This window comes from Acomys minous, assembly GCF_964271855.1.
Source record: "Acomys minous genome assembly, chromosome: 8".
Taxonomy (NCBI): domain Eukaryota; kingdom Metazoa; phylum Chordata; class Mammalia; order Rodentia; family Muridae; genus Acomys; species Acomys minous.
The window spans coordinates 120769672-120786088 of record NC_140489.1 but is presented as its reverse complement, the minus strand read 5'-3'; the positions used below and the strand labels follow the sequence as shown (position 1 = coordinate 120786088).

The 16417-nt window shown below is 47.6% G+C and overlaps 1 protein-coding gene and 1 long non-coding RNA gene across 2 annotated transcripts in view; one reads left to right on the top strand and one right to left on the bottom strand.

The window, feature by feature from the left end:
* Window positions 1-16417, bottom strand: part of PPP1R21 (protein phosphatase 1 regulatory subunit 21) — a 69751-nt gene that overhangs the window by 686 nt on the left and 52648 nt on the right. Inside the window, exons 17-21 of the mRNA XM_084791917.1 lie at window positions 15337-15579; window positions 9999-10031; window positions 7852-7968; window positions 5555-5653; window positions 3710-3838 (exon numbers count right to left, since the gene is read on the bottom strand). Of these exons, the coding sequence (XP_084648043.1) occupies window positions 3710-3838; window positions 5555-5653; window positions 7852-7968; window positions 9999-10031; window positions 15337-15579 (621 nt within the window). The remainder of the gene's footprint in view (window positions 1-3709; window positions 3839-5554; window positions 5654-7851; window positions 7969-9998; window positions 10032-15336; window positions 15580-16417) is intronic.
* Window positions 7-3518, top strand: LOC311603106. Its single transcript, XR_014780949.1, has 2 exons — window positions 7-2947; window positions 3012-3518. It is a non-coding gene; the product is annotated as an uncharacterized lncRNA (long non-coding RNA).

Below are 16417 nucleotides of genomic sequence, written 5' to 3'. Positions count from 1 at the left end.
CTGTGGGGGAAAAAAAAATACCCACCATGAGAGCACAAGCTTCAGAAGTGTTCACACAGCTTATAAGCAAGCTGCCTGTGGCCATGCTGTTCCACAGACCTCTGGGTTCCCACACGGACAAGAGCTGGCAGAAACCTGCACCTCAGCTTCTGTCCAGTAACCACAGTTTGACTCTCCCTGCTCCCAGCCCCACAGCCAATCCCTCTTGGGCCAAGGGCAGAGAATAAAGAAAAGCAAGCAACTGTCCAGTTTACCAAAATTCCTTTTCTTATGAGAAACAGTTTTAGACCAAATATGGTTTTTGTTATTTAAATAAGCAGGTTTTAGAGGAGTAGTTTTCAACCTTCCTAATGCTGCCAATGATACCTGACCATAAAATTATTTCGTTGTGATTTCATAACTGTAATTCTGCTACTGTTATGAGTTGTAATGTGAATATCTGATACACAGGATACCTGATATGCGATCCCCAGGGGGTCGGGACCCACAGGTTGAGAACCACTGTTTCAGAGCATGGCATGGTAGGACACAACTCTTTCCAACAGGGTGATTTGGCATAATTCTCTTCTCTTTGGAGAGGTTTACTTCTTAGGACCACATTCTAATTACATCCCTAAATGATGAGGTCCACACACTCTTTCTTCCCATAAATGGGCAACATTTGCAGAGTACAGCTACTAAGAGCAAGATTATGTCACACGCGTGGTAGAAATATATAGTCAGCATCCAGTGGAGACAACACTCACTGGCCAGAAGAGGACACTACAGCAACATAAACACCAATGAGTAGAGGCAGGTGATGGGCAGGGTTAGGTCAAGTTGACACAGTCATATGAACGGAGGGAGCATCTATTTTAAAAATGCCTCCATAAGACCTGTAGGGTATTTTCTTCTTAATTAGTGACTGATGGGGGAGGGCTCAGCCTGTTGAGTGGTGCCATCCCTGGGCTGGTGTCCTGGGTTCTGTAAGGAAGCCCACCGAACAGGCCATATGACAAGCCAGTAAGCAGCACCCTCCATGGCCTCTGCATCAGCTCCTGCCTCCAGTTCCTGCCCTGCTTGAGTTCCTGCCCTGCTTCCTTCAGTGATGAGCAGTGCTGCTTTTGGTCATGGTGTTTCATCACAGCAATAGTGACCGTGACTAAGGCAAGGAGGAAGCAAAGTACAAGGCTCACAGAACGACCAGAATGGTTAAGAACACCCTCTGAACTGAAGCGAAGTCACTTAACTGAATTTAATAATGCAGGTATTTTAAGGACTTTAGAGACAACTTGAAAAATTAAATTTTTGAAGTAGCTACAGTTCAATTTCTTTTGAGACATGTTACACCTCGCTCACCTCCCACAATGTATATGTACCTCAGGGGGTGAAGCATTGCTCAAGATTCACTGTCACTGCTCTTTAAATATTAGGTGTTACAACCCACTTTCTCACAACTGCTTTGATAAATTAATCATAGAAAAACTAAATATGATCTTTTTAGTGTATGTGCTTTCTACTCTGACTAGAAATGTAACCAAGTCATGAGAGTCAGGGGAGGCATTCATGGGAAGGAATGCAAGCACACACATACACACACACACACACACACACACACACACACACACACACACACACACGCAACTGTACACCATGCCTCCAAGTATATTGGCTGGTAATCAACCAGAGATGTCCAGACAAGCAGCAGGAACAGCTCCCCAGGGGCTACCATGAAGTCAGCGGCTACCCTGAAATGGTGCTGAGAGGTGTCCTGTAGTGCAGACTCCCAGGAGACCTAGTCGACAGCACCAGCAAAGCCGCGCTGCACCTCTCTACTGCCTCTTCAGCTCACAGCTGGGCGGGCAAGCGCCCACTGACCTCCAGAAACACACAAGACTGAATGCCTGCTGCCCTGGATTGCGCACGCATAGACGAGGAGCTGCACGTTACCACTCACTAACAGAGATGCAGGGTATGGAATGCATCCCGGCCTAAGCACAGTGCCCAGCACCTACTGCCAGGCCCAGACTGAGGCTCTATGAGAAACAGTATCAGCAGGGATCCTGCAGGGGAAACGTTAGCATTCCTAGTTACACAGCCAGTGTTGAGAATAGATAAAGGGCTCTGTTCCACCCCAGGCACATACCCAAAGAAGGCCACATCCTGCCCCAGAGATGACGGCACAAACAAGGTTATTGTGGCTTTGTTCACAACAGCAACAGAACGAGACCAGCTTAGATGCCATCAACAGATGAACAGATAATGAAAATGTGAGAGATATATGCAGTATTATTCAGCTACAAAGAAAAACGAGACCTGCAGGAAAATGGGTGGACTTGGGAGGCATAAAATTAATAGAGGTTAACTAATACTAAATAATTAATAATAAACTAAAAAAGAAAAAACCTACATGTTCTCTCATATATGGACCGAGCCTCTAATGTAAACATGTATGTATATAAATAGGTCCCGGTCAGGCCATGGGACAGCACTTAGAACAGAAACCAGGAGAAGGTAGCACTGAGTGGTGAGAGGACAGAGTGCAGGCATGGACACACGTGAGTCAGGCATGGACACACGTGAGTGCAGGCATGGACACACGTGAGTCAGGCATGGACACACGTGAGTGCAGGCATGGACACACGTGAGTGCAGGCATGGACACACGTGAGTGCAGGCATGGACACACGTGAGTGCAGGCATGGACACACGTGAGTGCAGGCATGGACACACGTGAGTGCAGGCATGGACACACGTGAGTGCAGGCATGGACACACGTGAGTGCAGGCATGGACACACGTGAGTGCAGGCATGGACACACGTGAGTCAGGCATGGACACACGTGAGTGCAGGCATGGACACACGTGAGTCAGGCATGGACACACGTGAGTCAAGCATGGACACAGGTGAGTCAGGCATGGACACAGGTGAGTCAGGCATGGACACACGTGAGTCAGGCACGGACACACGTGAGTGCAGGCACGGACACACATGAGTCAGGCACAGACACACGTAAGTCAGGCATGCACACAGGTGAGTCAGGCATGGACACATGTGAGTCAGCAAAGAGGATGTTAAGCATTTTTTTTCCTAGTTTTAACTCTGTTTATTCTTTTTTCTTGTGATGGATAACTGAGTAAAAATGTAATTAAAGACATGCAGAGGTGGCGCATGCCTTCAATCCGAGCACTAAGGAAACAGAAGCAAGCCAACCTTTGAGTTCAGGCAAGCCTGGCCTACACAGAGAAGCCTTGTCTCAAAAAGCAAACAACAAGAACAAAAGGCAACAAACAAACAAAAAACCAAAGCAGCAATGGCAGTGAACATGTAAAAGCCTACTTGAAGCCTCTGGTCTCAGGGTGTGCAGGCGCTCACTGAGACGGCAGAGTTTGGGGCTGGCTACGTGTTTGAGTGGCTTCCTTAGGCTGTGTGAGGCTTCTCTTTGTGAATTAATTAGAATACATGATTTTGCTGAATGAAACAATTTGCTAAGGGTTACTCCTTTACCATTAGGGTCTTAAGACAGACAGCACTATCCCTCTGCTAGGGCAAAAAATGTCAGACCTCAGCTTAGACTCAGACAAAGAAACGTGCTGTCCTTTTGGTCAGGACAGTGGAGTGAAGGAAGAGGACCACCAGGTGCTCTCCTCTTGAAACACATGGCAGTGACGCGTTTTCTCTCAGCTGCATTGCACACACCCCTGCGGCCCGCCTCCCCGCCCCTCACACACCTTACTGGACATCTTTAGCGTGTCAATCTCCTCCCTCTGTTTGGACAGCGTCTCGTTCATGCTGCACAGGTGGTCACTCATCATACTTAACTGATCCTCGTAGCTCCTCTTGGTGGTCGTCAGCTCATCCTAAAGAGCAGAGAAAGAAGAAAGGCCCATCAAAGACTGTAGCCACCATCCAGAAGCTTTTTTTATTACAAGGATCTGGGAAAGCAACCTTTCACTCTGCCTGAGTGATCACTTAACACAAAGTTAAGGCACAGGCCGGATGGAAGGACAAAGTTAAAAGAGATGGGAGAAAAAGGTGTCAGGCCGTGAAGAATGTGTTCATAACTAATATGCAAAAATTTAAAGGCTGGAGAGCTTAGTCAGCAAATTATTTGCCTTACAAGCATGAGGCCCCAAGTTCCATCCCTAAAACCCGTGTGGGCTTGGGGGTGCACACTAGTAATTCCAGCACTGGGAAGTGGGGGGGGGGGGTGGGGGGGGTGGGGGAGGAGACAGATCCCTGCCTCTGGGAGGCATGGACAAGCTAGCAGGCCTACTTGGCAAGTGTGGGGTTTTCAAAAGCCTTGCCCAGGCCCAGGCGCGGCTCACCAGCTCCTCCCTGCCCACCAGCTCCTCCCTGCCCACCAGCACCTCCCTGCCCACCAGCTCCTCCCTGCCCACCAGCTCCTCCCTGCCCACCAGCACCTCCCTGCCCACCAGCTCCTCCCTGCCCACCAGCTCCTCCCTGCCCACCAGCTCCTCCCTGCCCACCAGCTCCTCCCTGCCCACCAGCTCCTCCCTGCCCACCAGCTCCTCCCTGCCCACCAGCACCTCCCTGCCCACCAGCTCCTCCCTGCTCACCAGCTCCTCCCTGCCCACCAGCTCCTCCCTGCCCACCAGCTCCTCCCTGCCCACCAGCTCCTCCCTGCCCACCAGCTCCTCCCTGCCCACCAGCTCCTCCCTGCCCACCAGCTCCTCCCTGCCCACCAGCACCTCCCTGCCCACCAGCTCCTCCCTGCCCACCAGCTCCTCCCTGCCCACCAGCTCCTCCCTGCCCACCAGCTCCTCCCTGCCCACCAGCTCCTCCCTGCCCACCAGCTCCTCCCTGCTCACCAGCTCCTCCCTGCTCACCAGCACCTCCCTGCTCACCAGCTCCTCCCTGCTCACCAGCACCTCCCTGCTCACCAGCTCCTCCCCGGAAGTCGCCCTTCTCTCCTCCCACTTCCCATGCTCTCCTCAGCCTCCTGATTGATCTGAGACGGGGATCTGAAACAGGAGGCACTGTGACCTGGGTGTGCCTGTGCCTGCCTCATGTTGATATCAACAAGGCTTCCTAAAAGGCAAGGTTTGAAACTGAAATTTGATTTACTTACTTATGCTTTTACTTAATTATGCATACATATTATATCTATATTAAGAAAGGGGAAAGAAGAAATGTAGATTGTGAAAGATTTTGTTTTTGTTTTTGTTTTGTTTTGCTTTTTAAGGTTTTTATGAGGCAGGGTTTCTCTGTGTAACAGTCCTGGCTGTCCTGGACTCGTAGACCAGGCTGGCTTCCAGTTCACAGCTCACCCACCTCTGCCCCCCGAATGCTGGGATTAAAGATGTGCGCCACCACCACCAGCCCTGTGAAAGATTTTTAAATTCTTTCTTAACTTCAAGTCAGATACAAATAAGACAGCCACTTTTTGTCTGGTGTAGGTAATATGTTACTTTAAGGTGAGTTAGAAATGAAGAGATTTGACAAGTGTCTTTGAAGGCCAGAGAACACCATTTCCCAAGGGAAGGCTGGCTTTGCTGCCCTTGCAACAGTCAGCGAAAGAGTCAAGTGTGCTGAGGTCATGTTTCAGAGCTCACCTGAAGCCTGCTGATGTTCTGACTGGCTAGCTTCATCTCCTCTGTCAGGGTCTCCTTAGACTTCTCGGCCAGGGTTAGTCTCTTAGAGAGCGCTCGGCACTAGACAATCAAAACACTCAATTTTATCCCCGGAAGGTTCGCAGATTACACCAGAGTCACGGCCACTCGCTCACTCACCCACTCGCTCACTCACTCCAAAACTGTCTGCTGAATACATATGGCGGAGAACAGAGAGAATGTGGCCCCACCCTCTTGTTTAATGTGACACAGGCTGCCAACCCTGGACCCAAAGATAGGTCCCCTGGGGTTCAAGTTCTTCACTAGAGATCCCAGTACAGAAAGCAAAGCATCCTCCTGACCCCACCCGCAGACCACTGTGTCTACCTGGGAAAGACAAATGGCTTCTCTGAGAGCTTTACTAAACCCAGGTGATGCCAGACAGTGCAGGTGAAAAGGAAAATGAGGGAACTTTGTTTCACACTACTGTACAACTGGGAGGATCTGAAGAGACCACCCAACTGCTGTGTGACACCAGGCCTGCAGCTATCCTCTCCAGGAAAGCCATCAGGGGCAGCACTGCTTCCTGTTTCTAGATGAGAACAAACCAGGACAATCTAAAACGTCTTGTATCATAGCTGTGCTGAAAACATTTACTAAAATAGGCAAACTCATAAAATCGAGACAGCCTGAAATTCCCCTAGTTACTCATTCGTCCTCAAGAAAAGTTCAGGACAGTTTGTACAGTCAAACCCACCACTTCCCTCTGTGCTCAGCACTGAACCTAACCAAGAGGAAGACAGCATGCAAGGCACAGGCCCACAGGAAGACGACAATCACAGCTGGGATACCGACCCAGAGTGCTGACAGGGAACCAGAACTTATGTGCATCTCAAGAACCAGGTCCACCATGAGCCAGCCTGCTTGCTGTGCCGCCACCTTCTACACTGTAACAAGAAGCCACAGTGACTGACCTGTCGAAGGCAGGTGCAGCAGCTCCCTAGACACTGGGCTAGGCAATTTAATTTTAACAGGAAAGAATACAAAGCTCTTCTCTTTGTCCAGCAACTGGCTGCTGTCGGCCTCTGCATTTCTGCAGTGCTGGAGACAATCACAGGTAAAAGCAGGTCCTGACACAGTGTGTCATCCCTTCCTTTTTGGTTTTACAACTTAAGTGTCGTAATTCTCGGCCTGCCATCTGTCATTAATCCTTACTATAGTGTCAAATCAAAGGCTTTAAGCCCTGCATGCACCCACCCAGCCTTATTCCTCCTAGTCTTTAACAATATTTGCCCCATCCACTTCCCCTCCAACTTTGTAAAGTCTATGTATAGTGCATAGTAGGTTTTTAATTATATGAATTATTGAGTAAAGGAAAAAGAAAATATGTCAAAAATAAGATTTTATGTTTCTTACAGGTTAAAATAGGCAACACTTTTTTTACAATTTAAATTCAGTCCTATAAACTTGTCACTTAGAAATTGAAGAGCTGGGCTGGGGCGGTGGCTGTGCTGGTAACTGCCTGCTGTGTGTGCATGTGATAACATGCCTGCTATGCAGGCACGGGGACCTGAGACCCCAACAACCATGCAGAAAAGCCAGACATGGCAGAACATGGTGTAATGCCAGAGCTGGGAGAGAGAGACAAGAGCAGCCTGGTGTCTGATCAGTAGCTCTGGGTCAGTGAGAGGCCATGTCTCAAAAAGTAAGGTGGAGAACGATGGAGGGATGTGTGCACATGCACACCCAACACACACACACACACACACACACACACACACACACACACACACACACACACACACAGGAACTGGAGAGAATTTAAAGATGTGTTGGCAAGATACCTCAGGGGTAAAGGTGCCATCAAGTCTAACGACCCCTGGAACCCACGTGGTGGAGGAGAGACAACTCTTGCAAGCTGTTCTGTCACGTCTACATGTGCTGTGACACTCACACACATAAGAGCAAGAAATGTCAAACCAAAAAAGACCAGGTGCATTTTACTTCTCATCTTGTGTATGTGAAAAATCCCTCATCTGTGCATTCCCCACCTCGATCCCAAATAATCCTCAGGAAAGCATCCAAGCCCAATCTCTCTCTTGCAGTAACTTGGAGCCTTACACTTCCTGAAATGAAGATTCTGGAGTGGCACACAGACTGTGTGCCATGAGCTACGACCCATCGAGACACACATGGACAGACAGTGCAGGCAATGACGTCTCTCTCCCAGCAAGCAGAGGACAGAACCTGACCTGGCTCAGGAAGGGTCAGGGGAAGTGGCAAGCTTATCAAGCCCTCACCTCGGAGTAGAAGTGCACTGACTTGCTGTCAGCCAGCTGCAGCTGAGACGTGAGCTCAGCTATCCTCGCCATGTAGTGATTCTTAATCAGGTCTTCACGGGACTCCACTTCCGGAGCCTAAGCAGAGCACAAAGAGGAGATGCCAGTGAGAGACACAAGTGTAGCAAGGAAACAGAGACCACACTTTACAGCCCTTCACTGGTCCCTACCGAGAGCCAGCTCTCCTTCAGCCATGTCTCCATAAGTGAACAGCGCTGCTGTGAAGCCGCAAGAAGCCCTATGGACCAGGCAGAATGGTTTTTATTCATTGGTTCATTCTTGGGTTTTATTGGGTTTCTGTTTGTTGAATTTTTAAGTAAGAGTGTTGATAAGCTTCCAGGGTTAAGCTCAAATTTATAATCCTCCTGCATCAACCTCCCAAGTGTTTGGATTACAGGTGTGAGCCACCACACAGTTCTGACCAGCTTTTATCAGCCAAAAACCTAGCTTTCAAAATCTCCGTCTTTCTGACTAATACACTGTCTTTAATTGGAAGATGGCTGAGAATGGGGCACACTTACTGGAACCGTGTGTTTTTATTAGCACAGTCAGTATATATGCAGCACTGGGCTCCAGCTCAGATAAGTATATGCACATTTTGCCTATGCCCTAAATTCCCCACCTTCTCCTCTCTCTTCCTCCTCCATTAGTCCCCTCCATTCTTCTAGTCACATATACGCTTTCTTGTATCTTTACATAACTAGGGCCCACAAACAGGAGGACATTTATCTTTCTGAGCCTGACTTGACCTACTTCATATGATAATATCTGGTTATACCCATTTTCTTGCAAATAACGTATCATTCTTTATGTACTCATATAATTCTATTGTGTAAATATGCCACATTTTTCTTTTCTTTTTTAAATTTTTATTTATTTATTATTATGTATATAACACTCTGCCTGCATGTACATGTGCAGGCCAAAAGAGGGCATCATATCACATTATAGATGGTTGTGAGCCACCACGTGGTTGCTGGGAATTGAACTCAGGACCTTTGGAAGAGCAGACAGTGCTCTTAACCTCTGAGCCATCTCTCCAGCCCCCTTCTTTTCTTTTCTTGTTTCCATTTCCCTGCTGATGGATAGCTAGGCTGACTACATGGCTTGGCTACTCTGGATAATGCTGCAGTAAACACCTAAGTGTACATATTGCGTGCTGTGTTGCTTCAAGGTCCTTTGGAACCTCTAAATTTAGAACGTTTTTCACCCTTTTGTAATGCTCTTAAACATACTAATAAATTAAACAAAACTGAACACTTAGGGCCTTTGTTCCAGACTCATATTTTTCGTGGTTATACTACCAATGGTAACTGAGCCAAATTTCAAAATACACGAAACTCAATGTTACCTTTGCCTAAGTAAGGAGATCACAGACTCTACTGATCCCTTGAACATTATGTCTCAAGGCCCTGCTAAGTGATAAGGAACTCACAGTATCCACTGGCCTTCTAGAGACACACTCTGCACTGAGAAATGAATGTGGTCACTTCAGTATTCATTTACTGGTCACTTATAAACCATGATCTTCAAGTATTTCAAACCTCAATTTAAAAAAAAAAAGATTTCTTTATTTTATGTATGAGTGCTCTATCTGCATGTACACCTGCAGGCCAGAAGAGAGCATCAGATACCTGTATAGATGGTTGTGAGCCACCTGTGATTGCCAGGAATTAAACTCAGGACCTCCGAAAGAGCAGATGGTGCTCTTAACCACTAAGCTATCTTTCCAGCCCACCAAAATTCAAATTTATAAACCCATGCGTTAAGTCACAGCACCCACCATGGAGGCCTAAGAAGCCCTGCCTTCCCAGCTGCGTGCTGGAGGATGACTGGGTCCCTTGGCTTCATATACTTGGCAAAGAGTGATGGCCCTATGGCCAGCCAGAGCCGCACTATCAAACCTGTGAAAGCTGGCCCCCAAGCCAGGCTTACCCTCTACTGAGCACAGCATTCAAGGAGTGTGAAAAGCACCATGGGAGCACTGATGAGAGAAAAACACTTACTTTCCTTCTAAGAATGACTGGAAACCAACACACAGACAGCTCCTACAGAACAAACGTGCTACACATGTACTAACAAGCAACAAGATGTAGAGCGCACGTTACCTCACTGTCTGGCATCCTGGTTAAAATCCCAATCTAGAACATAAAGGGAAAAACCAGTTAGAACAGAAGATTTACATCTGAGACCCAGACATTAATAGCTTTATGCTGCATTCTCCTCTTGATCTGCGCTGTGCACAGAGTGTTGGTAACACAGGCCAGATCGCTGTGGGTGCTCAGCATGGCTTCTGCCATGAAGCCAAAACTTATGGCCACCGCCAAACGATCTATGAAAATCCTGATTCACCCAAAAAATTACTTAGGAGGAACAAGATGATGATCAATGTTGACCCTGTCATTTCATCTCCAAAGAAGGAGCCAGAGATAGTTCTATGGAGACCACAAGCTATAAATGTGCTGAATGCAAAACACAAATAAATACTGCATAAAAACTCAAAAGGTGAGCAGGATGTGGTGGCGCACACCTTTAGTCTCAGCACTCAGGAAGCAGAGGCAGGTGGATCTCTGTGAGTTCGAGGCTAGCCTGGTCTACAAAGTGAGTCCAGCACAGCCAGGGCTGTTACAGAGAAACCTTGTCTCAAAAAACAAACCAACAAACAACAAAAGTAACAAAACAAACAAAAAAATCAAAAGGAAAAAACGTACTTCGACATCCTTTCAAGACATTAATAAACATTAATTTGAGACTTAAATATATATAATTTTAGATGAATTATAGTACAACCCTATTTTTCTGAAGTTTGCTTTTATAAGTTAAGACTTCAAAAACAGGACAGGGGGTGGCTCGGTGGTAGAGCACTCGCCTTACATGCACAGGCCCTAGGTTCAATCCTGACCACTACCACCAATCCTTAAAACCAGAAAAGATGTCAAAAACAGGTATGATTGCAGGACTCAAGCTACTGTCCAAGGTGGCAGGGTAGGTGGAAGGCAGAGCGACTAGGAATTGCTGGCGACTTCATTCCCAGTGGCTCTGATGGCCGGGGCCGGCCCCGCTGGCAGTCTGCACACGTTCTCATCCACCCTCCATGTATCCTTCTTCTGCCCCTGACCCCGACCACAGCCTTCATAGAGCCGGTTTCCTTGTGTAACCACGGCTGGCCACAGACTCGTGGCCTCCTCCTGGGCCAGGCAGCCTAATGCTGTGTGACACGTGTGCCACTGCATGCTAGGAACTAAATGTGTGTAGCTACAACAGCGCCTTCCATAAGAATTTTTGGTTATAGAAGAGCCACAATTTTCTTCTCAATGAAGTAAGACAAGCAATTTCTCTGTTTCTCCATAAGTTAAAAGCTGCTTATAGCAATCTGTTGATCATCTGACTTTGTGCAATCAAATATAACTATATTTGGTGTAATAAAACGCAAAGCTACATCTATGGCCCTTTATTTCTCCCACTTCCTACTCTCAGCTTTGAAAACATGTAACCATACAGAGTCCTTCAAAGAATGGTCTATAAATGGAAAGAATGTAATGAAATATATTTTTCAATATTTCTCATATTCTACTAACAAGAGTATAAAACAATACAGTCTTGTTAGAACATATTTGGCAATGAAGATCAAGGAACTTAGAATATTCATGCTTTTTGGATCTGTAGTTTTCTTTCTTTCTTTCTTCTTTTTAAAGATTTATTTATTTATTTATTATTTACACCATATTCTGCCCACATCTGTGCCTACATGCCAGTAGAGAGCACCAGATCTCATTAAAGATGGTTGTGAGCCACCATGTGGTTGCTGGGAATTGAACTCGGGACCTTTGGAAAAATAGACAGTGCTCTTAACCTCTGAGCCATTTCTCTAGCCCTGTAGTTCTTTCTTAAAGCTTATTCTTACTATTTTTAATTATGTGTGTGCGCTTGTGTGAGGGTATGCACACTATGAGTTCAGTGCCCTCAAAGTTTCAATAAAGGCATCAGACCTTTTGGAGTTAGAGTTACAGAAGGCTGTGAGCTGCCCGGCCTGGGTGCAGGGAACCGAACTCAGGTCCCCACAAGAGCAGAACCTTCTCAGAGTCACTGAGCCATATTTCCAGTCCAACTCAGTAATTCTAACCCTGCCCTAAGAGCACACGCTGAGGAGATCGTCTCATATGCTTGAAAATGAGATGATATTTAAGACAGTAAAACATACCCTATGTTCAGCCATGGGGAAACTGAGACCTGTTAGCCAGGGAAAACTGCAGAGTCAGCAAGTTCCTACACTTTCCGGTAATAGAATATGCATTAATCTTATGCACAGGCCTAAAATGTTTTTGTTTTCCTTTCTTTCTCTTTCTTTCTTTCTTTCTCTTTTAATGGCATTGTTTTAGTTCTGCTAGCAGGTGTGGGCTGCACGTGGTGGTGGGTGTGGTGGGCTCAGTGCAGGTGCAGATGGTGGAGGAGCTGACACCTTGGTGGCTGGAAGGCGAATGGGACAGTTAGATGCACTTCCAGGAAGCCTGGAGGGAGGGCTCGTGGCACACTATAGCTAAGCCGCCGCTTGGAAATCTAGCTGCCCGTCACCGTGAGCTCCAGCTTCTCCATCCTGCGGTCCAGGGCTCCAGGATCCTTCTGGCTCTCTGTGAAGGCGCCGGCTATGTCCATGAAGGCAAGGCACTCAGCTTTGGAGTGTTGACCGCTGCTCCCATCCTTCCCACTGTACTTCTGGAAAGCAGCCATCAGGGACTCAGTGCATCGCCCAGTCTCTGTAGGCTTGGACATTTTTGCTAAGTTGAGGAGCGAGGTCAGGCTGCGCCTGAGGCTGAGGGTGGCTGGAACAGGCACGTCTTTGTTTTTCGAGACAGGGTTTCTCTGGGTAGCCTTGGCTGTCCTGGACTCGCTTTGTAGACCATTGAACTTGCAATGATTCACCTGCCTCTGCGTCCTGAGGGCTGGGATTAATGGTGTGTGCCACCAAGAGCAACTTCCAAATGCACCAGCCACCAACATAGTCATTACTTGGACCCAGTGCTGCAGGACCATGTCCCTGGGAATTCTTGTTTATGTGGACAAACAGCGTTTGCCATTAATAAGGCTCAAGGAAAAGACAGGTACCTTGGCTTTCAGCAACTGACATCACTGCCAAGTAAGCCAAGCAGTGCCCCGTACGCAGGACCAAGTGTGGCCTTCCCTCATCTCCTTCAATAGTAAAATGAATGGTGCCTATAGCTTCACACTCCTACAGTCCTAACTAAGAAGGCCTGCGATAATGCACTGCCATGCTTTTAGACTCAGTCTGGCAAATGATTATGGCAATCCCTGCCAAAACTATCAGCATCACCCCAGGCTAGTCTGTGCCATGCGTACTTCCTGACACCACCAACACTACAGCCAGCACACGTGTAAGTGACAGGAAGGAACGGGTGCTGGAGGGGCGGGTGTGGGTGTGGTGGGGTGCATGTCCGACCAACTGAGGAGACTGATGTGGAAGTGGTTCCTCCAGAACTCAACGGAAACTAGGGTTGCCACACGGCCAAACAATTCTTGAACAGATGATGTATGCTATCTAAATTCAATAAAAGCATGCTACCTTTGCTTGACCCTTTATACGTACGTACATTTTCTAAACAATCTAAAAGAAAGCTCCAGAGCCAACAGATGGCTCAGTAGGTAAAAGCACCGGGCACCAGGCCTAAGGACCTGAGCTGGATTCCTGAGGCCCTCATGGTGGACGGTGAGAACCTCCTGCTATGAGTTCCACCTCCTGCTCTCAACACTTACACACAATAAATAAAATGTAATAAAAAAATAATAAAAGTAAGCCACTGACATTATAATACCTGATCATAAACACTAACATTGATGTAAAATATGTGAAGCTGTTCTCAACCTGTGGGTCTCAGCCCCTCTGCAGATCGCATATCAGATGTCCGGCATATCAGATAGTTACACTACAATTCACAATAGTAGCAAAATTACAGTTATGTAGTAACAAGGAAAATAATTTTATAGCTGGGATCACCACAACATGAGGAGCTGTATTACTGGGTCACAGCATCAGGAACTCTGAGAACCTTTGCTCTGACGCTTATAATACCGTAATAATACCTAAAAGATGGCAAGCCATCTGGGGTTCAGACACTGCTGAGCCACGGAGCCCTGAGCACACCTTGGGAATAAAGCTGCTCTGCACACCTGGGGAGCACGTGCTGCAGCAGACGCAGGCAAGCCTGAGACACACCAAGGACAGTGGTGGCCTCGCTGAGGCAACTGGAGTGCCAGCATGCACCTGAGCGCTGCATCGTCTGGCGGCACCACAGCTCCCTCAGCTCCTCAGCTCGCACAGACTTTCCCTTCCTGACTTCTCTTTTTCTTGGCTTTCCTTTTTTATTTTATTTTATTTATTTATGTTTGTTTTGTTTTGTTTTTCAAAACAGGATTTCTCTGTGTAGACTGGGCTGTCCTAGACTCGCTTTATAGACCAGGCTGGCCTTGAACTTACAGTGATACACCTGCCTCTGCCTCCTGAGTCCTGGGATTAAAGGTGTGCACCACCACCACCCAGCTTGGCTTTCCTTTTTTATTTTATTTTTTTTAAATAACAAGCAGAGTATTATTACTAGAAAACTTTATAAAAAACAGTTGTGAATCTATACTGTTCTTTACCTTCTGAGTTAAAGTAATTAAAAAGAAGGCAGGAACGTGAGGCTGTGAGCCATCTGCCCAGGATCCCTGACAGAAGAGCTGAGCCTAAGGGTTCTATGTGACATTGTGACCTGAGTTTGCACTTCCTAGGATACTATGAAATTGTGGGTTGGCTATTTAGCTCAGTGACAAAGCACTTACCTAGCAAGTAAAGGCCCTGGGGGTGGGGATTACAAAAAAAAGACCAAAACCCCCAAACCAGCAGGTAGTTGGTCCCTGGTTGAAAACTCCACCTGGGAAGTGTCCTCAAAGAGAAGCAGAATTGCCCCTGATTTGACTTACTGCATCTTCTCTAGAAACACTGCACTGGCCACGTGGACATTTGGCAAAAACCTCATGTAACTTAACAGAGTTGCGTTTTGAAGGAGACAAGCGATAGGAACTGACGTGTGATTCAGATGGGCTTCATTACATCTCTTAACGTCTGTGATAGAGCAGGAGGAGAGGCCCTTGGGAGACAGCCTACTGGACACTTACAAAACAGCTCCAGGCAGCTCATTCAACATGTTTGCACAGGGCAACACGATGGAAAAGACCGTAACAGTGAGCCCGGAAGCACACTGCAGAGACGCCTGCTCGTGCAAGGGCCCACCCCCCTCCCACTCCTGCCCCCCCCAGCCCCCCCACCCCCCCACTGCTCATCAGCCACCTGGTCTCCGCTATCTTGTGGTAGGAACAGGAATGCAACAGGTCAGGTCTTTATCAATTACTACTGAAATAGAGCGCAGCGCGGGCAAGCAGGAAGACACTCACCAGGCTGGTGCTCTGCACTGGCTCTGTCAGGACCTTCGCTGCAGCTTCCTCCTGGCCAGCAGCAGTGGGCACAGGGGCACTGTCCTGGGCCAGGGCGAGCAGCTGTGCACTGCTCCTACTCCTCAGGCTGTCTGCGATCCGTTGGTTTTCTTTCTCCAGCTTGATTTTGGCTAACTGTGCTTCTAACATCCAGTGCTCTTTCTCCTGCTCCAGCTTAGAAATCTTTTCCAAACTCTGTTGAACCTTAAATAGAAAAACAATGCAGTCTTAGAGAAGGCTGGAGACAGAGCATAGTGGGGCAAAGACGGGACCGAGCGGGAACCGCAACACAATAAAGATAAACATTGGAGCAGAAGTACACTTGTTATATGGGACACCAAAGGAACAAGCCTAAGTTCGAACCCTGAAGCAATAAAACTGAAGAGTGGACGGAAGGATGGGGGCGGGGTCAAGAACACCACAAGCAGACCTACAGAGCAGTCTAGCCTGGACCTAAGGGCGCTCACAGAGACTGAACCACCAGCCAAAGAGCTTGCATGGACAACACCTAGACCCACTACACATACGTAGCAAATGTGCAGCTTGGTCATCATGTGGGTCCCCAAACAATAGAAACAGGGGCTGTCTCTGTATCAGCTGCCTACGGCCGGGTCACTTTACCCAAGCTGGGCTGCCCTGTCACTCCCTGGTGGAGAGCATGAGCTTAGTCTGCAGTGACTTGGGGTATCAGGGTGGAGTGGTTCCAACTGCAGGCCTCGGGGGTGGGGAGTAGGACTGGGGGGAGAGGAAGGAGGGGCCGGATCGGAATGTAAAGTGATTAAATAAATAAATAAATGAATGAATAAATAAATGGAAGGAAGGAAAAACGATGGAGAAAAATCCAAATCCATATCCATCAAAGGATTTAAGGGGATGACAGCCCAGCCAGGGAAATGTGGATCTGAGTTTGTGGCCTTGAATTCATGCTAACAAACAGCAAAACTACACACTTAAAATCCTAGCTCTGAGGAGGAGAAGCCAGGTGGGGCTCTGGGGCTCTATGTGGCCTGCATGGTGAGTGCCAGAGCTTGGCTGGGGGCGC